Source organism: Fundulus heteroclitus, chromosome 16 (genome assembly GCF_011125445.2).
Source record: "Fundulus heteroclitus isolate FHET01 chromosome 16, MU-UCD_Fhet_4.1, whole genome shotgun sequence".
In the NCBI taxonomy this organism is placed as follows: Eukaryota; Metazoa; Chordata; class Actinopteri; order Cyprinodontiformes; family Fundulidae; genus Fundulus; species Fundulus heteroclitus.
In genome coordinates this window covers 1,938,939-1,965,367 of record NC_046376.1, presented here as the reverse complement: position 1 = coordinate 1,965,367, position 26,429 = coordinate 1,938,939, and the positions used below count along the sequence as shown (strand labels likewise).

Genomic DNA, 26,429 nt, shown 5'->3' with positions numbered 1-26,429 from the left:
ATCTTCCGCTCAGGCAGACATCAATAAAGTGCAAAAAAAAGGTTACAGGCTAAAATGGATAAGACTGCAAAATTAGCATAATGACTCCTTCTACTAACTAACATGGGTGAATTGGGGATTAAAGCACCAGTGAACAATTGTTTCGGAATTACTCGCAGTTACCTACAATATTTATGGAGATTTATTATCTCTCCACTCAGACTCAATAGTTCTCCCAATAGTTCTCTTTTAAACCAGATGTTAAAACATCCTGAGGGGAAAAACACAGAGGTCTTTTAGACCAGGATAATTTAATGACTAGAAATTTTCTGAAGAAATTTAGTAAGCGGCCTGCCTCCTGGTGCGTACCGTACCGTCAAAAATATTAACAGGAAGTAACACTGCAAATTTCATGTTCCTACGGTCTTCACAGCCCCCGCAGTGGCCGTCGAAAGGTGCTATGTTAAGCCTATGGAGTAGAGTTCCGTTGTCATGGAAACAAACTCACAGCTGCAGCCCTCTTTTCTATTCAGCATTACGTTTATTATGTGGGGGACAAAGTGGAATGTTTGATTTTGGTGTATTTGGAGCATTTCTGCAGCATGTAGCAGAGGCAAAAAGGGGTCAAAATGGATGTAAAATATACATACTTTATCCGACATGGCCCAGATTTGTTGTGGAGCTTTCTCTCTAAAGGAAGTAAAGACTTTGTCAAGCAGAAGTTGGTAGGACCTTCCTAGAGCTACTTCCGGTTAGCAACATGCTAACATGGTTGTGTTCAGTATTACCAGTTGATGGTACTCTGTTAGTTTGGTCCAAATCCTGTACTGGGAAGTTCCTCAAAAAGGGAGCAAATACTAAATGTCACCAAAGGTCACCAAAGGTCATGGGTCAGATCGGCCTCCTTTAGTTACTAAGCCTGACCAAATCTTGGCCCAGAAATTAACATTTGACCAAAGTGGTGTGTAGCGCCATTTCCCACAGGTGGGTCGTGCTGTATTGGCTGGGGGGGGGGGGGGGGGGGGGGGTATGTCTGGGCATCATGTTGAAGTCCAATAGGAAAACTATGTGAAATCCAAAAAGTGACAGAAAAGTGAGAGACCTATGATAATCACTGGAAATTTTTAAAATGTTAAGAGAAAGTGACTCTGCAAATATTAGATTCCTACATTCATCACAATCACTGCAGTGGGCATCGAAGGTTGCCATGCATTGCCAATAGAGGATTTCCCTGACCTGTAGTAACCTCTGGCCAGCAGAGTTCTGTTGTCATGGAAACTCACTCACACCTGCTGGTGTCTGTCTACTGCATGCACACTTTGGGTCAGAGTATGTCTAATTGGAATATAAAGACAAAACATTGCCTCGAACAACACTCAATATTTAATCAACCGTAAGGGCTGGAGACATAATTTTTTCTGCGTTTATTTCGGAACGCATAAGGGGAACAAGACAAACTATCAGTTTTTGCTGGAAATATTTCAATAAAGGACCAAAAAAGTATAATATAATTATTTATGGAAATGCAAAAATCCTTTAAAAAGGGTTCCGAACAAATCACTATAGCTGGAAAATTATAAGAGATATCAAAATAATTCTTTCACCGTGAGTATCAGCAGGCTTTTGATGATTATGGTGCTTATTTTTATGTTTGTACAAAATGGCGACGATATAAAAAAGTGGATAATGTGGAAGGATGCAGGTACAAAGCGTTTTCAGGATTTTGCACATTTGCTACTCCCGAACAAATTGTTCCTGCGGCAAAACCATAACAGTTATCCACAAAATTCATGTGTGAAAGTGTCATGCCTGTACATCAAACGATTTAGGAGTAGCGACGGTGCAAAATCATGTGTTGTTTTGAATTTTCAGATGTCATTTTTCAAAACCGCTTCATAGAAATGAATGAGGAGGGTTTTGACTATTTGGCGCTCTGGGGTAGTTTGCAAAAAATCTATAAATCCTACACCAATTAGGGTTACATTTGCTGAATCCAGACAAAAATATCTACGTTTTGGTGTATAATTTGTCTACGTAGAGTGAAAATTGAGCGAGTAAGCTGAAGTTGTTTGGAGTTTTGAAATATTTTACAATTCTTAGAGTGCACACTCTGACAGTCTGAGAATTTTGTCATTGACTTGCATTATAAACAATGATTCCACTGATTTTTGGACATGAGCTTTGAGGAGTAACTGTAAGAAAACCATAAAATATATCCACATCCCGACCTGTCCAGGCTGTACCCCGCCTCTTGCCCTGTGTACGCTGGAGATAGGCACCAGCACCCCGCGACCCCATGAGGGATAAAGCGGATCAGAAAATGGATGGATGGATGGATATCCAGATCCCGTTTTCACCTTTGAGTTGATGAAATATATATCTACAAACTGGTGGTTAAATGGTGTTTTTAGGTGAAAATATTATGACACAGTAAAGCATTGAAAATTGTAATTTCAATGCTTTTTTGAGGCTTTCTTTCTACCCGATTCCCTGTGTTATGACATCTACACTGTGATGTTGCATTATGTTGATCAGTATGGTTTTATGATAAAGAATGGAAACTGTCTGCTTCGGACACACACCGAGACCTACGGGTTATACAATGTTTTGCTTTGAAATAGGGAGAACCAGGATCTGATTGGAATCACAGATGCTTAAAAAGCTTGTTAATGATAATTTTCAGATACAATACGGGGTCTTCTCAGATTGGCCAAGAGCGGGATTTCCCTAAGGGGTCTCATCAGTTTTTACCATCTCTTAGAGGGGATGGAGTTTTCTGGTGGGGAAAGACCCTGCCCGTCCTGTGATGCTCCCTACTAGTACTCCTGGGTTTGTAAGGTGTGGAAGTGACAGATGTTTATCAATGGAATGGAGAGTGGAAGACCGAGTAGGAGGTTTTTTGGGGTGGGAGTAGTGTAAACAGATTTGACCTTGGTTACTGAACAGGTTTAGCTTACCTAGTCTAATGTAAAATGTGCGCGTAAGGACCTAAATCAGGCCCATCTCAATTAGTTGAAACCCAAATTGTAGATAAGTGCTAAACCTTTGATCTTGTGTGTTAAAACTCTGTGAAGCACTCATGTTGGTCATTACTAAAAGTTCCAGCACTGCCCGGTTCCAACATCGGAACCTTTTGGGTCCCACATTATGAGTTTACAGAAATGGTTCCTTTGTGTTTTGTTCACATAATCATGTGATGGGTCATCTTGTTTTATGAGTGATCACACAGATAAAATATTATCTATGTGATCAAAAGGGTGGAATGTAAAAAGGGTGGAATGCACCAGTCATTTACCTCCATTGAGCTGTAGGTTTGGTGCAGCGTTCTCTCCAGCATTTCCCGGTGATGCTGCCGCTGGGTGAGCAGTATTCTTCGCTTGTTGACCAGAGTGGGAGAGTCCGGTCACCTTTCCATGACCCCGTTTCCTTCCTCTGAGACCCTGACCTCATGGGTCCGCCTTGATTTCTCTTATCGGAGATGTTGAATTCCTCACACTGCTTCCTTTTCTGAAGAAAGCCTTGATTCTCACCTCCTTCCATCTCACAGCTTCTGCTCCTTTCAGCTTCTCTCCTTTATTTACCTACATTCAGGTATGAAGAAACACCCACTCAAGAAATCTCAGTCTGCTCCACCCCTCTCACCCCTGGACCTACAAGGACTTCCCTCAGCGCCATCGTCTTCTACAGAAACCTATAGACTGTTACTAAACACATTCAACCTGCTCATCTACCTCCAAGCATCCCTGGACCTAACATCTCTCTTCCAGCAATGACATGATCTAGTTCAGTCTGCAGCATTTTTTGAGCTAAACTGCTGATAAATAAAATGTGTCAGTGAGCGCGGTGGAGGGAGAAATACAATTGTCTGAATTTAAGCAACAAGGACATGATGCAAGTCACTCCACCACCACAAACCGTAGCCAACAGCTTTGCAGCGATCTGTCCCACCGAGTCTTAAAACCAGTGGGTGATGTCATTTCCTGCCTGCATCAAACAAAGGTGATGTTATTATTTGACTTGAGCTAAGGGTAACTTATGACCAAGACAGGTAGGAAGCAGCTAAATGTCAGCTGCTCTACAAACGCATGGAACTGATCTTCATGCAGATGTTTCCGCAGCTAAACCAAACCCTTCAACCTGTTTTTATGTCCAAACCGACCCGTGGTTCTGGTTGTTTCTTCTGCTGCAGCACAGTTCACTTTCTGTAAGGAAAAGAAAGAAAGAACCTATAGCTGCTGAACATCAGTTAACCTGGACCAAAACTGCTGCCCGTTCCCATGGTTCTTTTCAGGCTTTATGAAAAGCCTGTGTCCAGATAAGGAATTAAGCAGTTGAATTTTCTGATTGTTTAATCATTTGTGTTTCATCAGGTTTCAGGGCTGCACAGTGGGTCCAGTTGGTAGCACCGCTGCCTTGCAGCAAGAAAGTCCTGCATTTCAAACCCCAGCCTGAGATTGCATGTTCACCCTGGCCATGTGTGGGTTCTCTCTGGGTACTTCGGCTTCTTTCTCAGTCCAAAAAACACAACAGTTGATCGTGTCTGCATAAGGACTACCTTATAGGACAGTGAGATCTGATCAAGCTTTCAGCCATTCTAACTGCATGTTGCTGAGCCTTCCTGTTAGCTGCTCTGTTGGCTCTACCATGATGTGAAGCAACTTCTGAAGATGTTCTCAACAGTCAAAGGTGATGTAAGTGGAGGTGGTCTTTTAAAAGCAGAACAGCTCTTTACTTATTAAAGCTGCAGTAGGTAACTTTTGTAAAAATGTATTTTCTTTACACATTTGTTAAAAGTGTCTCTATGTTCTGACAGTAAAATATGAGACAGATAATCAGCTCCTCTGGCTCTTCCCAGTGGTCCTGCTGCATTTGCAGAAACACACCGCTCCCGGTCAGAAACAGCCAATCAGAGCCAGGATGAATGTCAGCAGCCTGTACAGCTGCTTATACCCCTCCCCGTCACAGCGCCGCCATCGTTCACGTTCAAGATTGCTGAAACAACCCAACGTCAGAGGAAAACAGCCAATTTCTCCTCCTCAGAAAACAAAGACAGGTAAACAGAAGAAAACAAATGATGAAAAGCAAGCTACAAAGAAGGAATTAGACTGAAAGTGTGTTTGTTCAGATTTTCAGGCTAAGTCGACGGTTTTCTCAGAACTCCCTACTGCAGCTTTAAGTCAGGCAGATTGTTGTCCGTACATCAGCTCTCTTACCTTTTCTCCCCTGCCCTGTCGCTTCAGCTAAAAACCACTAATCACGCCCGAAACCTGGGTGTAGTGATGGACTCAGACCTGAACCTTCAAAAGCATCTAAAGACAATTACAAGGTCGGCTTTTTATCACCTGAGGAACATTTCCAGGATTAAAGGACTAATGTCTCAGCCGGATCTGGAAAAACTAATCCAATGCGTTTATTTTTAGTAGAATTGATTACTGCAACGGTGTTTTCACAGGTCTTCCTAAAAAGTGGATCAGACAGCTGCAGCTGATCCAGAACGCTGCTGCCCGCGTTCTCACTAAGACTAAGAAAGTAGAGCACATAACCCCAGTTCTAAAGTCCTTACACTGGCTCCCTATATCTCAGAGAATAGACTTTAAAATACTTCTGTTAGTCTATAAATCCCTAAATGGCTTAGCACCTAAATACATCACAGACTTGTTAGCAGCGTATAAACCCTCCAGACCACTCAGGCCTTCTGGCTCCAGCCTTCTCTGCATACCTAGAACACGAACCAAACACGGAGAAGCAGCATTTAGTTCCTATGCTCCACTTATCTGGAACAAACTTCCAGAAAACTGTAAAAGTGCTGAAAGCCTGAGTTCCTTTAAATCGAGATTAAAAACACATTTGTTTAAAATTGCCTTTGAATGTTCAAGTTAAAATGTTTTACTGTTTTCAAATGTTCTTTTTTTGTTTCTACACTATCCCTACTTGCTTTTATTCTGTTTTATTTTCCTATATTTTAATCATGTAAAGCACTTTGCATTGTCTCTGTACTGAATTGTGCTATATAAATAAATTTGCCTTGCCTTGCCTTGCCTGTGAGATATTGCTTTGTCTGAGCAGGTCAGGTCTGAACATCTGTATACAGCTGTGTGTCAGCTCGGGTCGACCCACAGAGGAGCTTTTACACACGTAAATGAGTCGCTATCATCAGGCTCATCACTCTTATTAGAAAAAACTGAAGGAAAAGCAAGTTCCAGGTTTTATTTTCACACGAGTTTCTGACAGAAAAGGCATCAACACTGGAAATACAATCCTTTAAATAAGGCACAGAGTGAGACATCGACACAGACTGATGAGAAACTGAACCAGCAGCAATAAAAAAAATTCATCAATCTATAAAGGTTTATAGATATAAATAAAGGTTTATTTATATATGTTCAACAGAACAGTAAAAATGGAGCGATAATCTTATAAATATGCATCAGAAACAGGATTCCTCCTAGAAATTCACTAAACTTCACTAACACCTTCATAATGAGCTGCTTTCCTTTGTTTCTACACTCCCAGACCTTCTGGTGTCAGAAGGTTCTCCTGCAGCTTCCAGATCAGATCTGAGACCATCAGGTTGAATCGGCATGAAGCTCGTTTTCCTCCAAAAGGAGGCGTTGCTTCTTTCTCAGGATCTGCAGCTGTGATGGTCAGCAGCTCCCCTCTCACTGTAACACAAAGTTCAGAGGTCAGCATCCTAAATCAGGAGATATTAAATCAAGCACATTGTGTGAAATATTAAATACTACATCAGAGATGCTGATCCCTCATTTTCTCTAACCTGCTGCCTGATCTGATTCATAATTATCACAATAACCAAACAAATCTGGACTCATGTCAGAAAGATCTTCTGTAGGCTCAGGTAGGATCTGGACCTTCTGCTGCAGGATTTCTACAATCTCTTGCAGAGTTTAACATTTGCACTAAAATAGTTTATTAAATGTGAATGATAGGAACCCATCAGTACGAGAGGAGCGTACTCAAGGCTCTGCAAAAGTATTTCCTGACCATAAACTTCTCCACTTCATCTCAGTTTCTCTACAACCTGCACCGTATTTTTATTAGGAGCCACTCAGAATGTAAGTAGACAGAAAATTAATTGTAGTGTTCAATACTTTTCACATCTAAAAATCTGAAAGGTGTGGAATGCATTTGTTTTCATCTCCACTGAGTGAACACTTTTTAGAACCAGGTCCGCGTCTTTGACGGTTTTTCTCCACCAGCTTTCAACTTAAATTGGAAATGTGGACCAATTCTTCTCTGCTAAATATCTCAGGTTGTGTTAGATTAGATGGAGAGCATCTGTGAACATCAGTATTACCACAGATTGTAAAACTGAGGTTCTCCTCATCGGCACCAAATCAACTCTTTTCAAAACCGACAGTTTCCCACTTATTATTGACAGTTCCTCCATCTCCCCCTCCCCCCAGGTTAAGAGTCTGGGTGTCATCCTCGATAGCACCCTATCTTTTCAATCCCATATTAATAACATTACCCGGTCTGCCTACTTTCACTTAAGAAACATCAACCGCCTCCGTCCCTCCCTTACCCCACACACTGCTGCCATACTTGTGCACAGCCTTGTCACCTCCTGACTGGATTACTGCAACTCTCTCCTCTTCGGCCTTCCTCAGAAATCACTCCATAAACTACAACTGGTCCAGAACTCAGCTGCTCGCATCATACCAAGAACTCCCTCTATCCACCACATCACCCCGGTCCTCCAACAGCTTCACTGGCTCCCCTTGCAGTTCCGCATTCAATATAAAACTCTCATGGTGACATTCAAGGCCCTTCACCACCTAGCCCCCCATATATGTCAGGCCTCCTGCACATTTCCACCCCCTCCCGTGCTCTTAGATCCTCATCTGCTTTACACCTGTCTGTCCCTTCCGCCCGTCTCACCACCATGGGGAGCAGAGCATTCAACCGCTCTGCCCCCCGCTTCTGGAACTCTCTACCACCCCTACTTAGAAACACGGACTCACTTCTAAATTTTAAATCACAACTCAAAACTCATCTGTTTAAGACCGCCTATTCTCTTTAATTATCAATTTCCCTGTCCCAGCCTCGGCATTTTTTAAATGTTTTTTGTTTTGATTTTGTTTCTGACATTCTGTTTTTTACCCTTCTGTACGGTGACCTTGAGTGTCTAGAAAGGCGCCTTTTAAATAAAATGTATTATTATCATTAGATTCTTCATTTGGTTTTAGCTCTAGACTTTGACTAGGGCGTTCCAACCTATGAATCTTCTCTGATCTAAACCATCCCATAATATCTCTGTCTGCATGTTCAGGCTGGTTCTCCTGCTGGAAGGTGGACCTCCACCTCATTCTCAGGTCTTCTGCAGCTTCTAACAGGTTTTCTTCCAGGATCCTCCTGGATTTAGGTCCATCCATCTTTCCATCAACTCTGACCCTCCTCCCACAGCCTAATGCTGTCACCACCATGTTTTACTGTGGGGATGGTGTATTCAGGGTGATGTGCTGTCTTTATGACCGCAAACAGGACTTCTTATGGTTTTTCTAACAATAACCTTCTAGCCACTTTCCCATAAACCAGATTTGAGGAGGTAAAAGATTTTGGAAGGTTTCACCCCCAGAGCTGTGGGTCTCTGCAGCTCCTCCAGAGCCACCATGGTCCTCCTGCTTCTCTGATCAATACTCTCCCGGTCCAGCCTGTCAGTCCAGGTGGACATCCATGTCCTGGTAGGTCTGCAGGAAGTCCATCTTCTCTCCAGGTCCACATGATGATCAGAACTCTGGGAGGTTCTGTAGAGCCTGACCCTGCTGTAAACTGGACCAGAACTTCCTCCCTGCCTCTACTGGGTTCCTTGATGTTGATTGTTCTCTAATGTTCTCTAAAGAACCTCTGGGGCCAGAAACAGAACAGCTGCTTTGCTAAAGATTTTCTAAAAGATTAGGCACAGGTGGACTCTGTTCCTGATAAGTTGACTTCTGAAAGCAGTTAGGTGTACTAGATTTAATTTAGAGGTATCAGAGTAAAATGGGGTCAAATACAAGTGAATGCCACACTTTACATATTTATTTGTTTAAATGCACTAAACTATGGATTATTGTCCTTCTACTTCACATAAAATCCACATAAAGTTTAAAGATGTTCTTTGTGGTAATGCGATAAAATATAACCTTAAGGGGGTCTGAATATTTATGAAAAGTGACTTATATTCCATGTAACGATGCTGAGTGATGCTGGTTGAATTCTCACCATGCAGCTGTGTCCTGGAGCAAACGTCACTCCTTTCAGAGCTCTGTCCTGAGATCCACTGCTGCTGCCACTGACTGAGCTCTTCCTCATGATGCCTAAACCACAAGCAGACACATCTCAGCACCAGAAACCGTAACGCTGTCTCAGTAGTGCAGTGTGATCCTCTACCTGAAGGGGGCGGTATCTCCGGTTTCTGCAGACTGTTTCTGCGAGGCAGGGAATAGCTTCCAGAGTTGGAGAGACGGCGATGACGGTACTTAAACATGGAAGCCGGCGGGACGATGCCAGGTGGCGGGACTTTTCCCTTTTGTCGGTAGAGCTCCTCAATCTCTCGCTTCTGATTTACCTGCAGGCTCTGCACCTGCCCCAGGTGTCTGTGAGGAGGAGGGAGCGGTCAAAGAGGGGCAGACAGTGATGCAACGTGAGAGGTACCAACACCTGCTGCTTAGTTTATCCAACCAGAAATTAATTACGTAAACCCATCCCTGATTGGCCAACCACCTTTGACGAAGCTGTATTAGCTCCTCCCACATCTCCTCGCCCTCTGATTCGTCAGAGCTGTAGGTGGCAGAGCGGCTCCGTGATTGGCTGGTGCCGGACCCCTCCCACAGACTAAAGCTCAGCCTGCGACTCCCCGTCTGCTTCTCCTGAGCCAACAGGCTGTCATGGCTGCTGGTTATGGAGAGGGTCACTGTGGGGTTGCTGCTCTCCGATTGGCTTTCCTCTGTGCTGCTTTCTGTGCTGTTCCCTGCTTGACTCTTATTGGACGGAGGCAGGGAGGGAGTGGGGGGAGTGACCTGGTCTTGGGGGGACGCCTCTTGATGATGAGCGGGGGGACCTCCTTGTAAGGGTGACACTTGGAAACGACCAACTGTAAACGCTGGTGTCTTCGCTGTGAACAAAGAGAAGAAAAGAAACCTTTGACATTTTGTTTTAAGCAGGTTTATTCCATGGTCCAAAAGTGCTATCCTGACAAAAACCAGGACATTGATCTCAAACGCAGCAGCAAATCTACTAAAGAAAGAACAAAAATAAGAAAATAATGTGTTGCTGTGGTCCAGTAAAATCCTAAGACCTCAAACTGATTAAAGCCCTGTGGTGGGACCTTCAGAGAGCTTTGTAGAAACCTTATCAGGGGAGGGAGACAGTTAAGGTGGGGCTTCTGACCAGGAGCCCCACCAGGAGGAGACACTGGGGAACACCCAGAACCTGCTGAAGAGACTACATATCCTGTCTGGCCTGGGAAGGCCTTGGGATCCTCCATAATGAACTGGACATTGTCAGCAGAAAGAAACATGTCTGGGTTTCCTTCTTGGACCTGTTACCTCTATGGTTAGGATGGTTTAAAATCGTATTCCTACCGATACTTGACAATAAACCCCTCTGTACTGGTAGCATGATGGTTGTGGGAAACCGAGGAACAGAGAACTCTAAGAGGAAATCTACATTTAAAGATAAAGAGAAACTGTTTTTTGTCATTAAGGGTTTGCAGGTTCTTTGGGTATTTCTCCGTTAATGTGACAATTAATAACTGTCATTGTTTTACAAATAAAACATTAAATCTTACCTTTAAGGGTGGGGGACATTCTGCCTGAAGGAGAAACAGGAGGGGAAACCTGAACAAGAGGAAGAAACAAACATTGCCTGTGAGCATAGGGGACCAACACAAGTCTGCAATCAGGACTCCTGGTGTAAGCAGACCCCTCAAGGACTGAGCCCAGCGAGGAGTTGGTGTAACTTAGTGGTGTTGGCAGTGGAAGGAGTTGGCTGAAGGTAGAGAGGAGCCTCCTCTTGCTCTGATAGCATCAGTCAGTTTGTACCACCACTGTAGAACCCCCAATGGTAGAACCACCAGTCTGGACTGACACTTGTAGGAAGGACAGTACTGGACAACACTCCTGTCCCTGTATGACTAAGTAGAACACCTGCTGCAGACCCAAAGGTCCATTTACAGGCAGACTAAAGGACTGTGCCTGGATTAAGGAACCCACAGGGAGCCAGAGAAGGTCACGGACTTAATGTTGTGTCTTGTTCATAATCTGTAGAGGTTTCACTGTGCATGGTGCTAGAAATCGAAGCTGTGGACAGCACTTAGAGCTGAAGGATAAACTGAGTGAGATGAAAGAGTGGACAGAGAACTGTCCATGTCTAGTTGCTGCCTTCTTATTGGCAGATTTGTTATTTGTGGGCTATGAAACGACACAGGCAGAGTGGCAGACTGTAGCTGATGAACCTATGGTCCACTGAGCATAAGAAGGACTCACTTTGCTGAAGTGATATGAGCTTACTGACCAATGTGGCTAACCCTAACGCTGCGTTCGTACCAAAATCGATTTGACCGTCAAAAACGCTTCCAACTGCTCAACACTGCAAAAAGGGACCTAAAAGTAAGTAAAACTTTCTTAAAATGGGTATATTTTTATTTGACGTGAGCAGCTAAATAAGACTATTTGCCAATGGGATGAGTATTTTTACCCCTAAAATAAGATAATTAGATATCCTGCACTTGAAATAAGATGGAGGTTGAATTGTTCTTATTTTACGTGCAAAAATCTCGTATGAAAACCATTTCTAAACTTAATGTGAACCATACCGCGGTGAACAAAAAGTTAGCACCGCAATTATCTTTTTGTGGATCAGCAACATTGTGTCCACCACTGGAGGTCATACAATCAAACAGCTTCAAGAATATCCAGTTAGAGTTGATTCCTCTCCCATAATAAATCTGCGTTTATCCATCAAGGTGTGCCATAAAATACATGCACTGATCCAAGGCAAAAAGACAAAGGACAGTGTTTAGACCTCACCATTTTGCGAGGAGTTGGTGAATGTGGCGAGGATGTGGAAGAAGAGGTCGATGAGTCAGAGAGCTCTTCTCTGTGATTGGTCAGACTTTGAGTAGAGGAACTCCTTGAACCTGTGAACCAGTATGATAAATGTTCAGTGTCCAGGTCCAGTCAGGTGTGACTGAATGCAGTGAGGTCAGCAGGTACTCACCACGAGGGGGCGGACCTGCACCTGCCTTACGCACAGAACTGTTGAGCTTTAATTACGGAAGGAGAGAAGTGAGCACAGAAACCAGTTATACCCATTAACCTCAAGAACTCAAGTGGTCTCATTCTGTCTTACCTGAGATGTTTTTGGGATCCTGCTGTGTGGCGCCCCCTGCAGGCTGTCCCTAGGTGAGTGTGTCTGATGTGTTGGTGGAGAGTACGTTTGTTGTTTGGCAAACAAATTAGAAAATGATGAATGGCTTTGATGATGGAGACCGGAGCCCAAAGATGATCCAGAAGACGGGAGGGCAGTCTGGGGGTTAGGGAATGGGGGAGTTAGAGGTGGGGTTTGGGGGTATAAGCCCTGGTTGGGGGCCCCGGACTGGGGCAAGAGGGACTGAGCCACACTCATGGCCACAGAGAGCACGTTAGCCAGGGAAAAGTAAGGTTGGTCTGGGGAAGGCCACTGGTGAGGGGGAGGCACTGAGGGAGAGGAGGTGGGGGTGAAAAGGGAAGGGTTGCTTTGGACCCGGGGGAGTCGGGGGATGGGGGACAAGGTTGGGAAGGAGGCAGTGTAGGTGGAGTAGGGGTGAGTTGGGAGGCGATAGTGAGCTGCATGCGGGAGATGAGGTTGGTGATTAGTATTGGAGTCTAGGTGGGGGTAGTGGAGGGGCCACTGGGGGGGCTGATAGGAGGAATCTGGAGAGAGGAACGTAAAACAACTTTAATTTGAAAAAATAAGGTAAAAAAAGAAAGAAAAGAAAAGGAAAAAAAAGAAAGAAAACAAAGTAAAAGGAAAAAAAGAAGAAAAAAAAGGAAAAATGAAAAAAAAAAAGAAAAAATAAGGTACAAACTTCTCTCTTTGAGCCACAGAGGAAGATCCAGTTTCATCTTTAGGTGTTTTTGTTTCTTATCAGATTATAGAGAATCATCAATTCCTGTTTATGCTTTATGGTATTGAAAAATACCCTATTCCTTTATCTAATAAAACAATCCCTATAAAACTTAATTTCATGCAAGGCACAGAACATCTGAAGTCTCCATCTGTTACCACCAGGTGGTGCTGTTGATCAGCTTAACAGAGGTCAGCAGTGAGAAAGCAAGAGCCAGATGAAATTAGACCATCCTGTTAAATTAGTTTTAACTGACTATAAGCTAGATCCAGAGGTGGCCCTTTTACAAACTGCTCCACATTAATTGTACAAGGTAAATATTTATATAACATCTGTTTGTCAAAAAAAAATATGAAGAAATAAATTCAGATTGGCACAGGTTATGGATCGTCGTACCTGATGGGGTCTGAAAAGACTGTGACCTCAGCGGTCTGACGGGGGGCGTGGCCTCGGTGTCAATGCGGAAATCCACAGCTTTCAAAGGTTCACCGTCATCAATATCTGACAGGAAAAGACAACAATCAGCTGCTTTTGACTGGCGGATGGTTGAAAAGGGACTCAAGAGTCAGAAGTTACTGCGTTACATCAGATTAAACCACAAATTTCCTCAATTCTTAATCCATCAGATTGACCGGAGGTCAAACAGACCCACCATGGCCACAGTGTTGCTGCTTACCAGGTAAAGAGGACGAGGACATTGTTCTGAAAAGACCCTTTGTTGCCTTGTTTAACTGCAAAGATTTAAGAACTTGGTTAGAGTATAAGACAATTAGCAGAAAGCATTTAATGTGGTATGAAATGGGCGAATGGGTCTTTTTACAGTCTGTTCTTTTTAACTTAAGGTATTTTCAATCATACTGATAGATTAACTCATAAAAGTTTCTCTACATGTCAGAGCTGAGAAAAACGATTTTCCCCCTGAACAGATTTCTTGTTTTTGTTGTTTTGTTAGAGTTAAATGTTTCAGATCATCAATCAACTTTACTTTCAGACAAAGATAACCTGAATAAACACAATGATCATTTCATCATTTCATTCATTAAGGAAAAATAATCTATCCCAACCAACCATGTTCTGAGATGAAAAATCAAAAGTCATCAAACGTATCAGCTGTTTTTTCCAGCCCTGTGTTCCTTTGGGTCAGCAGGGATTTTTGGTATTAAACTATCCCACGGGGCCCTTTTTGGCCCCTCTCTCATGACTGACCTTAACTGAGCCATGTGAGGCCTGCTGTGTCTCAGACGCTGGTCTGAGTTCTTTAGGAATCTCCTAGACGAGTCGTTGATGAGCTGCTTAAATCATTTGGTGGGACTTTGTTCTTTATTTTCTTAGGTCAGGGCGTATTATTCTAATGCTTGAGATCTTCTAGCCTACTTCATGTTGCCTGACAGGTCCGGTTTAAGTGCTGGTGGCACAGGTCAGCCAAAGTCTAGTCATACCGAACAGAAACACTGGGTAATAACAGTCAATTCAAGATTTAACAAGGAGGAAATAACATTTTCCTTTTTTATTATGTTATTTTATTAAATTCTCTGGCAGTGTAGCATTGAGAATTGTTTACTTAATGCCAAAAAGAGGCCATCAGATTTTACTTTGACAAGTGGAGCCTCACTGCTTTCTCCATAGTGCTCCGCATTATTTATATATGCAAGAAGCTTTATTAGATTTTATGCCGGGACTCTTTTATGTTCAATGGACAAAATTCTAAAGGGGAGAAAAGGTGAAAGAAATTACCTTTTCCAACAGACTCATGTTAGTTTGGGTAGATTTGATTTTACCATTGTGAAAAACAACAGAAATTAAAACCTTCTTTTTGTTTTTACTGACTAAAATTATAATTGCTTAAATTATCTGAAACAAGAGTGACAGAAAAGCAAAATCAGAAGAAACCCTCTGTGACCACCGGATGATGGCGGGGGGACCCTAACCTGGGATTCAGGCAGGGTGGAGGCAGGCAGGTGGGCCACTTTGTCTGCGTCTGCTGGGTGCTGCTGATGCATCATTAGCTCCGCCCTCTTGATGATTTCATACATGCGCATAATAAACCCCTCCCTCTCCGACGGCAGGATGAAGTCCCTGAGGAGCTGAAAGGAAAGAGGAGATGAAGCGGGAGAGAAGTGAATGCTGTTGAGATGCTGCGCTCTGATTGGCTGCCTCCTAACCATCACAGACGAGATGTCCTCTGGATTGTCCCCGTCCAGGTCAAACTTGAAGGTGACCATCTTGTTGTTGTGAGTCTGCAGCTGACACTCCACCACTCGGTCCACCTTATCAGACACCTGAACATGGAGAACGCACAGATCAATACGCCGCGGTCCCGTTTTTCAGGTCCAGGACTCTCTGACGCTTCCACTCACCCCGATGATCCTCAGCCGAGCTCTGGCTCTACGCCTGAACTGCTTTGTGGCTTCTCGTTTGGCTGCTTCCTGCTTGCTCCGATCCGACTGGCCGTCGTTGGCGTCACTCAGACCTGAGGTTATGTCAGAGGAGTAGCTGCAAACAGAGAACGCACATTGCAAATTTAAATCCACAGAAACCGATCAAAGCTGTTGATCCGTGTGTTGTAGCATGAGCGAGTTACCTGTCCACAGGTGAAAAGAAGCCAGACGACGGCGAATTAGCGGGAAGGGTCTCAGCACTTTGGCAAACGGCAATGCTCTGCAGGACACAGTGACAATGTCAGGACTACCTGATGACCAGAAGAGATGCTCCTCACCTGCGTTAACACCTGAGCTGAATGAACCACTGAGCTATATAATACCCTGGAGTGCTAATCACCGTCTGTTTGAACGAGTCGCTTTGAAGCCACCAGCCGCCATATTGGTACTCCCTATTTTCCTCCAGTAAATAGGGAATATGTGCGCTACAGCATCGAATAACGAGGATTTTCTCATGTTCAGGGGGGGCTTAAGACTTTTAAAATGTCAAATGCCATATAGTTTTATGTTATGTTCTAAAACTATCAAGTACTGAGAAAGTCATGTGCTGAAATATTTAGCATTTTATTCATTTAAATATATATGTTTAACATTTATAAATATTTAAATAACAATGTACAAAAACATATATTTACATATGTGTATACATATATATACATATACACATACTTATATATACACATATATATATATATTTAATATGAATAACATGTAAAATATTTCAGCACCTAATTTCCTAGTAGTTGATAGTGTTAGTACAGCCACTGACTGTAGAATTACCTGTGAAACGTTTTCACTCAGCCAGAAAACTACTTGTTGTTGCAACCAAATCCTATGGGATTCTGTGAGAGTAGGGAGTAGCAAGATGGCGGCCAGTGGCTTCAGTTTTTCGGCAAAATCAGCACTCCAGTGTATTATATAGCTCAGTGAATGAGGCCCATGCAGGTTAAAATATTTTCTTACAATCACACGTACGTCAATTTAAATTCAGCTCTGTTGTGTCTTTCTAATTAATTTCTGCAGTTTGTCTCTAAACTGAAGCAACAAATTTGATCTGAGACACTTCGATCCCGCCCCTTCCTGCTGACCTTTGGGAAGCGCAGGACGGGGAAAGGTGGAGGTTTGGAAGGTGTAAGGTTCACAGGAGGCGGCGTCTCAGGGATGGGGGCGGAGTTTGAAAAAGGAGGAGGAGCCTCGGCAGCTCCTGCAGAGACGTTGGAGGTGCTTCCTGTCTCGCAGTCAGCTGCCGTAAGAAGGACCAGTTGGTTAGTCTGAACAGCAGCTATGACAGCGATCAAATCCAACGTCAGAACGCGTAATTAAATCTACTGACAGGCGGCGGAGGACTGAGACGCGTGTCTGGTTGTCTTGTCTTCGTCCTCGTCGCCTTCGGTTTTGCTGGAGAGGACACTTATCCCTGAGTCTGCCGTGCTGCTGCTCGCCAACGGCGCCGCTGCTGGCGTGGATGTTGTGGGCGGGGCTTGTGTGTCCCCGGGAATATCATTCTGTGAGTTTGTTGGAGGAGCAAAAACAAACGCTAACATTTTAAAATGTTAGATTAAAAAGGAAAACATCTGAAGATGAAAACATTCAGTGAAGAAAAAAAATACAAGAATTTCATTCGTAAGTAAAATGTTACAACATTGAAGCAACATAATGGAGTTGTGGTTCCCATACCGTCAGCTTAAACCTCACCTGTTCAGTCCCTCTTTCAGATGCGGATGCATTTGAAACCGACGCAGGCTTTTGGTTGGACAGCTTGGATTGATCCGGTGGAGACTCAGTCGCCTTCTTGTTAACCGATGTCTTAAGATTGTTCATGGCTTCCTCCAGCAGGCGGCTCTTTTTGTCCCGCTGCTGTTTTATGGCAGTCACTCGGTTTCTGATCGCCTTGGCAATCACCTTGTAGTCGGCCTTGGGCACAAATCCCAGAATCACCTGACAGACAAAGAGGGACAGGTGAGACCAGCCGCCAGGTGATTATTCCTTTATGATGCCTTTGCTGTGGTGGTGAGGGTACCATCTCCTGGGCGACCTCCTCAGGGACGTCTTTGTACAGCTCAAAGAGAAACTCTATGGCGTTGTTGTCTTTGTATTTGCCCAGAAGCTTCTTTTTGTCTTCCACCCGGAGCCAGAGCTTCAGCGCCGCCTTTGTGCCATCGTCTTCCTCGCCTAGCTCCACGTAAACGCCCGTGTTTTCCTGGAAGAAGCGATGCTCCAGCAGATCCTGAACAGTAAACCTACAGACATCGACGAGTCAACCAACGGCATTCACAGTCCAACATGTGAACATGTCTGAGGTAAGACAAAATCAGCTGATATGCTGATGACACACGTGTTAATATTTAAGCGTTGCAGATGATCCAGGCTTTATTGATGCCTTTTTAAACCATATTTTACTCGGAAAACTCAGCGCCAGACTGTAATGTCTGCGATGTTAGTTGTAAACTTGATGCTGGTTTTAAATTTGAAATTTAAAAAGGAAACAAAAACTGTTTTAACAGTCATATTTTTGACTTTCTCCATTAGTTTTATGGTGAGACTTGACTGCAGATTTTTTATTACCCCTAACCCCCGACTGCTGTAGGTAACAACACTGGAAGTTCTGCCTCCAGGTCATCTTCTCCAAATCTCAACATTGCTTTTCATTTGAACTAACCACAGACTCATGTTTCCTACTGTAGACGAGGACATTAAACTAACCACAGACTCTGTGTTTTCCTGCTGTAAACAAAGAGCCTGAACGAAGCGCAGAGTTTTCCTACAGTGGATGAGGACTGTGAAGTGTTAACCTGCTGTAAATGAGAAGCGTAAAAGCAGCACATGGTCAGTTTTGCTGCTGTATTTAAAGACAGTGAAGGGAGTTTTCCTGACTGACCTCTCGCTGCTGTTGGTTCGGATGCAGCCCTCGATAATCTCTTTTAGTTCTGGGACTTGCACTTTAAGAAAATTATCCGGTTTGATTCCCTGAAGGGCAAACAGATGGTCAAATATGGAACAGGAAGTAAGCAACCGTGAGGTGGGCGTGGCCTTACATTGGTGACTTTGCGGTAGATCTGGGCGGCGTTCTGACATTCAGAGTACGGATACTCTGACGTTGCCATCTCCAGCATGCACATACCAAAGGCATAAATGTCCACAGCTTCATCATACTTTTCCTCGTACATCTCAGGAGCCATGAATTCAGGAGTACCTGAATGCACCACGAGTAAAAGTGTGAGACAAACAAACGGGACACCGCAGGCTTTCTTTATTACTACAGCTGCTTCTTACCGATGACACTCTTGGCAAATGAGCTTTTCTTGAGAGTCGCAAGGCCCAGGTCTCCGATCTTGACCGAGGCCGTGGGGCCGTTGATGAAGATGTTGTCACATTTAAGGTCTCGGTGCAGAATTGGTGGCGAGCGTGAGTGCAGGAAGTGAAGACCTTTCAGGATCTGTAGGCTCCATCTCTGCAGCAGCTTCAGCTTCATCGGCCGGAACCTGCGCACGTACCTGGATGGGTTTAGGGAAGCGCACAACAAAGTGGGTTGAGTTCTGATGCTAAAACATGACCGGGAAAATTCAGAAAGGAGGGATTCAATTCATTCAATTTTATTTATATAGCGCCAATTCAAGAAACACATCATCTCAAGTCTCTTTCCAAAGTCAGACTCCATCAGATCCTCCAGGTTGGTGAGAAAGTTTCCTCTCTAGGGAAACCCAGCAGGTTGCATCAAGTCTCTCCAAGCAGCATTCACTCCTCCTGAAAGAGCGTAGAGCCACAGTGGACAGTCGTCTCCATTGTTCATGGCTTTGCAGCAATCCCTCATACTGAGCATGCATGAAGCGACAGTGGAGAGGAAAACTCCCCTTTAACAGGGAGGAGAACCTCCAGCAGAACCAGAACCAGGCTCAGTGTGAACGCTCATCTGCCTCCACCCACTGGGGCTTAGAGAAGACAGAGCAGAGACACAGAAAGCTCAGAAGCTCACATTGACCCAGGAGTACTTTCTATGTTAGAGAAGACAGAGCAGAGACACAGAAAGCACAGAAGCTCACATTGACCCAGGAGTACTTTCTATGGTAGAGAAGACAGAGCAGAGACACAGAAAGCACAGAAGCTCACATTGACCCAGGAGTACTTTCTATGTTAGAGAAGACAGAGCAGAGACACAGAAAGCACAGAAGCTCACATTGACCTAGGAGTACTTTCTATGTTAGAGAAGACAGAGCAGAGACACAGAAAGCTCAGAAGCTCACATTGACCCAGGAGTACTTTCTATGTTAGAGAAGACAGAGCAGAGACACAGAAAGCTCAGAAGCTCACATTGACCCAGGAGTACTTTCTATGGTAGATGGTAATAGAGGATGATCTGCCTCCCCTGATGATGTCACAGCTAACACAACGCCAGACCAGGTGTACCTTCTATGAAGAGAAAAATGACAGAGAACAAAAAGTTAAAAGCTGAAATAACAACAAACAATGCAGATTGGAGAGCAGTAGGAGAACTCAGCAGAGAGAGAGAAATAGACCCTGATGTCCTCCAGCAGCCTAAGCCTATAGCAGCATAACTATAGAGGTAGCTCAGGGTAACATGAGCCACTCTGACTAGAAGCTTTGTCACAAAGGAAAGTTTTAAGATTAGTCTTAAAAGTAGACGGGGTGTCTGCCTCACGGACCAAAACTGGGAGTTGGTTCCACAGGAGAGGAGCCTGATAGCTAAAGGATCTGCCTCCCATTCTACTTTTAGAGACTCTAGGAACCACCAGCAGACCTGCAGTCTGAGAGCGAAGTGCTCTGTTAGGAACATACGGGGTAATCAGAGCTCTGATATATGATGGAGCTTGATTATTAAGGGCTTTATACGTTAGAAGGAGAATTTTAAGTTATATTCAAACCTCACAAAACAGAAATTAGAGAAAAGTTTATAAAAATCAGAGAGGAAAGTTGGCCTCACGTTTTGAGTGTTCCAGACGTCATGAGCTCCGTCACCAGGATGATGCATTTAGAGGACTTCCAGGAGTCAAAGAACCGGACGATGTTGGGATGCTGCAGGACCTTCAGCATCTCCACCTCCTCACTGAAGCGCTGGCGCTCGGACCTGCTCAGACGGTGAGTCTGTTGAACACATGAACACATTCAGCCGTTCACCTTGTGAGAGGAAAACCTCCACCCAGAAGGACGCGGAGCCCTCACTGAGCTGCCGCTAATGAACTGCTGACATGACAACATGCAAACATCTCGCTTTGCTGCCAAACTTTTCTGTTTGTTTATTTACGCTCCAGCACTTCCTGTCGACTTTAGGCTTCACAAGGTTGGTCACTAAGTTACAGGAAACCCATTGTTCCCTATGCTGCTATATTAATATAAAATAATCTAACATTTATAAATTATTGGATTTATTTAGATTTTTTTTTTCTACTCGTTGAAAAAAATGCTTTTAATATAATGTCTATTTAAACCGAAACTAATGAAGCTAAACCAACAGAACCTTTAACTTATTTGGATCTAAATCTGTAAACTTTTCCTTTTGCCTAGTTTATAGATTTTTATGTATTTATCTATGGTTCTTATGCTGCTTATTTAAATACAGCATTTATTAAATATGAGATGAAACAGTAATCTGTGGATTTAATGTGAGAGAAAAAAAAACTTCAGCAGGAGAGAAATCACATTAAAAAAAGCCAGAAGACTGAAAAAGAGAAAAAGAGTTACTTCTCAGGTTTGTTTCTGTGGCAAACAAACAGATTGCATGGCTGACCGTGTGTGTTGCTGTGTGTTATTTTGTGTTATTTTGTGTTACTGTGTGTTATTTTGTGTTACTGTGTGTTATTTTGTGTTACTGTGTGTTACTGTGTGTTACTGTGTGTGTTATCACCAGCATCCAGCGGCCGTGTGCTCGCTCAGATACTGCTTATACTTCAGCAGACTGCTGAGTCACGGCTCGTCACGCCGTGGGGGCGGAGCTTCAGTTTTACCTCATGCAGGCCTGTTTGTGCCAAACTAGTTTTGCTTATGAGAAAAAGGGGGGGGGGGGGGGAAGATGTCTTTCAGCCAGCTGACCGGCAGTATGCTGCAACGCGTGGGGGAGGGGCAGCGATCTATGACTCCAGTGGTCCATACCTGAGCCCAGCCAGAACAGAACCTGAACACGAGGTAAATGAGTCAAAGTTCCTTCAACAGAAACACTACGAGCTCCTGCTGGAAGTCCAGCTGACCCAACAGAACCTCCAACTGGACCCATCTTCTGGTCTCATGAAACCTGATGAGGAAGCGTCCTGGAGAGGAGGGTGGAGTCAGCACATTTCCAACATGTTCTGATCCACATGTTCTGGTCAGTCTGCCAACAGAACCTTGAGCCAAGCCTCACACTCGGCCCACAGGCCCGGTCTGGGTGTTCTCCATGGGGGAGATCCACAGAGCTGAACAGGCAGGGATGTTCTGCAGGTTCTGAGAACGTTCTGTCAGAAAGGTTCCAGCAGATGTTCTGCTGGCTCAGAGCAACATGGAGCAGAACCAAGGTGGTCCGGCTCTTTGCTTCATGCGTTTTCTTTGGTTTGACCGTTTTTGGTGAGTCGTGACCTGACAAGCTTCACAATGATGTCCAGCCATCATCCATCCATCCATCATCATCATCCATCCATCCATCCATCTATCCATCCATCCATTCTTCCATCCATCCATCATCATCCATCCATCCATCACCATCCATCACCATCCATCCATCCATCCATCCATCTAGCTAGCTATCCATCCATCCATCCATCTATCATCATCCATCCATCCATCCATCCATCCATCTAGCTATCATCCACCCATTCATCCATCCATCATCATCCATCCATCCATCCATCATCATCCATCCATCCATCATCATCCATCCATCCATCCATCCATCTAGCTAGCCATCCATCCATCCATCCATCCATCCATCCATCCATCATCATCCATCCATCCATCACCATCCATCCATCCATCCATCCATCTAGCTAGCTATCCATCCATCCATCCATCATCATCCATCCATCTATCCATCCATCCATCTAGCTATCATCCACCCATTCATCCATCCATCATCATCCATCCATCCATCCATCATCATCCATCCATCCATCATCATCATCCATCCATCCATCCATCCATCCATCCATCATTCCCTCATCCATCCATCCATCCATCCATCCATCATTCCCTCATCCATCCATCATTCCATCCATCCATCCATCCATCATTCCATCCATCCATCCATCCCTCATCCCTCATCCATCCATCCATCCATTCATCCTCCATCCATCTATCCATCCATCCATCCATCCATCCATCCATCCATCCATCATCCATCCATCCATCGCTCTATCCATCTGTTTTTAATCACTGACTCGGTGTCCGTCTCTCTTTTTAAAGGACACGGTTGTTCATATCAGGCCGTCTGGTTCCCCTACAGACTCCATCCCACGCTTGTTCAAACGATGCTTTAGCTACTATTGGACAAAGTGTACTTCAGATTATCAGCAGGAGTCTTTCCTCTGGTACAGTTCCAGGGCTCCAATCTTTTATTTATTTCTAAACTCTTAGAGAAGGTTGTCTAAACCAGTTGGTACCGTGTTTAGAGGACAGAGGTTTCACTGAGCCGTTTCAGTCTGGGTTCAAAGCCCTTCACAGTACAGAGAACACACTTCTGAGGATTTCTAATGATGTACTTTTGGCAGCAGACTCTGAAAAGTTTGTTGTTTTAATGCTTTTAGATTTGTCCGCTACATTTGATGCTGTTGATCACAGTATTTTAATCTTTCGTCTTGAGCTCTTTGTGGGCATCCTACCTAACCTCACCAGTAGGAGTCTTTCTGTTAAAATTCACAACCCCATGTCCTCCACAGCTCCTCCTCCATACGGGGTCCCTCAGGGGTCCATCCTCGGCCCTCTCTCACTTGCCCTCTACCTTCTATGTTTTTAGGACATACGGCATTTCATTTCATTGCTATGATGATGATTGTCTGATCTATTTCCCGTTGGCATAAAAGTCTGTCCAGCACCTGCCTTAAAGAGATTAAAGCATGACTTTCCCTGAACTTCTTCAGTTTAAATGAGAACCAGACAGAAGATTTTGATGTTTGGACCGAGTTGCTGCCCCTCTCCAAACGTAGATCTGGGCTCTCTGTCATTTTATCTCAGGGACTGTCGCCAATCCAAGGGGAAAGTTTGACTCTGATTTTAAATTTGAGAAACAGATCAGCAGTGTTGTTCAGAAACGTTTTTATTAACTTCGTCAAATAGCAAAGGTGAAATCAGTTTTATCTGCCTTGTAGAAAGTAGTCCCTGCTTTTATCACGGTTCGTCTTGACTCCTGTGACGCTCTATAGAGGCACATCTGCAGCTTCTGCAGAACTCTGCTGCTCGTCTCTTAACTCAGACCCGTAGGAACCAGAATGTTACTTCCATCCTACCGTCCCTTCATCGGCTCCCTGTGTGCTACAGAATTCATTTTAAGCTTTTGTTATTTTAAATGTTTGAACAACCTTGCTCCACCATATTTATGTGAGCTGCTTCAGCCTTACTGTTCCTGTTTTAAATCTCTTATAAAAATGCATTTTTAGTTCCAGGCTGTGATCTTGTCCTGTATGGCTTTTCAAAATCCTCTTGCTGTGAACCTGATTTTTATCTTTTGTTGTTGTGTGTGTATGTTTTGTATGTTTTTACTTGTTTTGGTCACCCATGTGGTTTTTAAACTCTTCTTTAGAAATAAAAGCTCATCCATCCATCCTGACTGAATCAGAGGCTCACTTTGATCCCGAAGGAGAATTCCTGTTTTTGTTGTCAGGAACCATCAGACTGAGATGATCTGAACCTAAATGTAAAACTTTCCTGGTACGTCTCCTACTGCCAAGGCCGCCTGATGCCGCCTGTAGTTCTGTGGTTCTGAGAAACCACCTTTCTTAACCGATCAACATGTTTTGGGTCTTGGCCTTCATCACCATCTGACTCCTGGCCGTGTGTCTGTTACCTGCAGCTCGCACCACGCCACCTCCACCGTCTTCTCGGTGTCCAGGCCTTTGTAAACTGTCTTGAAGGAGCCTCGTCCGATCTCGATGTTGAATTTCAGGAATCGTCCGTCGGGCGACGAACCCACCGCCTTCGTCTCCTCTTCATCACGCTCCGCCTCCCTCTTCTGTTGCCATGACAGCTCCTCCCTGGTAGAGTCGGACAGCATGACTCCCGCCTCCTCGGCAGAGTCCCAGCCAATGCTCAGACCCGCCGCAGGTTTCTCCCCGGCATCTGATTGGCTGTTTGGGTCGTCCTCGGAGGCTTTCCCCGAGACGGGAGGAAGACTCCATCCTTCGTCCTCTTCCTCCTCCTCTTCTTCGTCTTCCTCCTCTTCAGGCCTCTTCTTGGTGTCGCTGTCTGGGGTTGACGTCATCATTGTCACCTGTGATCTGGTTTAAGGTGACCCTGTGAGGTCACAGGAGTGGGCGGAGCTTCAACGACCTGTAACCAGGAAACAAACAGTTGCATTGATGTTGGTTCTACATGTTAATCAAGCTGTTTATTTTGACAGAAAAGGTTTTTGATTCAAACTGTTGCTAATGTAAATATTTGCTTTTCCAGCAAATGTCTTATTTTTTTCTTATTCTTATTTATTGTCACTATCTATTAATTTTTAAACTGCTAGTTGATAAATTGAACTTAAATAAGTTTAAAAAACAAATGAAGCATTTATGTCCAATAAATGATCAGGATATGATTCATGGTAAAGCATCTGTTTTTATCACAAGGGGAAATATTAAATATCGTTTTATTTGAAACATTTATTAACTTTCCTTCTTTATTTGTTCAAACATCCCTGTAGTTGAGCTTTAAGTTAGCAGAAGTTAATCAGGTGTTCCTCTAACTGTATTCTGACTATTAGCAAATGTTTGGATCTCTGATTGCTTTAAATATCTGAATAAACCTGGATTATTGTGTGTTTTTACAGCAATAATAGTAGAAACATTTTCCTCTGATGGAAATATTTGGGTTCTACTCACTTTCAGCGCCGCCTTGACGAGCTTCAGACCGGAACCAGTGAATCCAGCGCAGAAAGGTTCTGGTTGTGGTTCGATCCGGATCTGGGTCCAGCTCAGTTCTCCAATCTTCCTCCCCCTCTGCGTCTTCTTTTTCTCCTATGACGTCACAGCCTGACATCTCTGTACATGCTATCAGCTCGGAGCAGACTGCCGGCGGCCGGAAGCTCCGCCCACCGGACACCTGTCACCTGCCTGATAGAAATTGAGTCACGTGTTCTGGAGTTGGAGCAGAGCCGACAAATTAAAAGACAGAAAAAGAATCATTTGATTTGTATAAATCTATGTTTTTATTATGATTAGAAGTTTTTTTTTATCTTATCTTTTTAAAAAATGTGTCGCTGTGCAAATAATTATTTTCTCTTTAATGTAAAAATAACGTATTAAACGTGTAGAAATTACATATTTATGCCACATTCTTTCTAAACAAATGAATAAATACATTTAAATAGCTGTCAAAATAGCTTTTTCTGGATCTTCTGGTCTCGGGACAGAAAAGTGCCTTCTGGGTTTATCAGAACCTCTGCTTCCTCTGCCAAAACCGGACACACCATAAATGAGATGTTGTGACTTTATTAATGATATGTAAAAATGTTTGAATTCATTTTACAGACTCATACAGCATTAAAACCATAAGTACCCTGTTTTGTTTATTTCACCGTGAACAGACTTTCTGCAAAAAAAAGAGAGAAAAAAAAAGAAAAGTAATTCAAACATATTAGTTATCAAACTCCTGGATCAGTTATAAATACAACAAACACGTGACGTCATTCGTAGGACCGCGGTTTGACCTGCGCTAATATTTAATTAAGGTAACATGTTTTGCTGTAATAAGATGCCACCTTCTTTGTTTATTTAATAAAA

The 26,429-nt window shown here is 43.7% G+C and overlaps 1 protein-coding gene across 1 annotated transcript; it reads right to left on the bottom strand.

Annotated features, from left to right (window-relative positions):
• Nucleotides 1-6,357: 6,357 nt before the first annotated feature.
• Nucleotides 6,358-25,821, bottom strand: LOC105917963 (serine/threonine-protein kinase WNK4). Its single transcript, XM_012852923.3, has 24 exons — nt 25,530-25,821; nt 24,509-24,990; nt 20,465-20,625; nt 18,799-19,019; nt 18,561-18,718; nt 18,404-18,492; nt 17,546-17,765; nt 17,221-17,463; nt 16,859-17,030; nt 16,614-16,768; nt 15,669-15,745; nt 15,445-15,580; nt 15,250-15,366; nt 15,016-15,171; nt 13,764-13,818; nt 13,484-13,588; nt 12,331-12,893; nt 12,199-12,244; nt 12,009-12,118; nt 10,769-10,817; nt 9,703-10,093; nt 9,370-9,575; nt 9,202-9,296; nt 6,358-6,641 (listed from the first exon to the last, which is right to left on the bottom strand). Exons 2-24 carry the CDS (start codon nt 24,923-24,925, stop codon nt 6,639-6,641), a joined length of 3,945 nt encoding a protein of 1,314 aa, XP_012708377.2. The 5' UTR covers nt 24,926-24,990; nt 25,530-25,821; the 3' UTR covers nt 6,358-6,638.
• Between the last annotated feature and the right edge of the window lie 608 nt (nt 25,822-26,429).

What these genes read in the sequence shown, in the direction of transcription:
- LOC105917963 (XM_012852923.3), bottom strand. Translation starts at nt 24,925, where the DNA reads ATGATGACGTCAACCCCAGACAGCGACACCAAGAAGAGGCCTGAAGAG. An exon ending in CTCGGCTGAGGATCATCGGG is followed by an intron (nt 15,367 to 15,444) that starts GTGAGTGGAAGC and finishes CTCCATGTTCAG; the next exon opens with GTGTCTGATAAGGTGGACCG. An exon ending in AGGACATCTCGTCTGTGATG is followed by an intron (nt 15,172 to 15,249) that starts GTTAGGAGGCAG and finishes CTTTCCTTTCAG; the next exon opens with CTCCTCAGGGACTTCATCCT.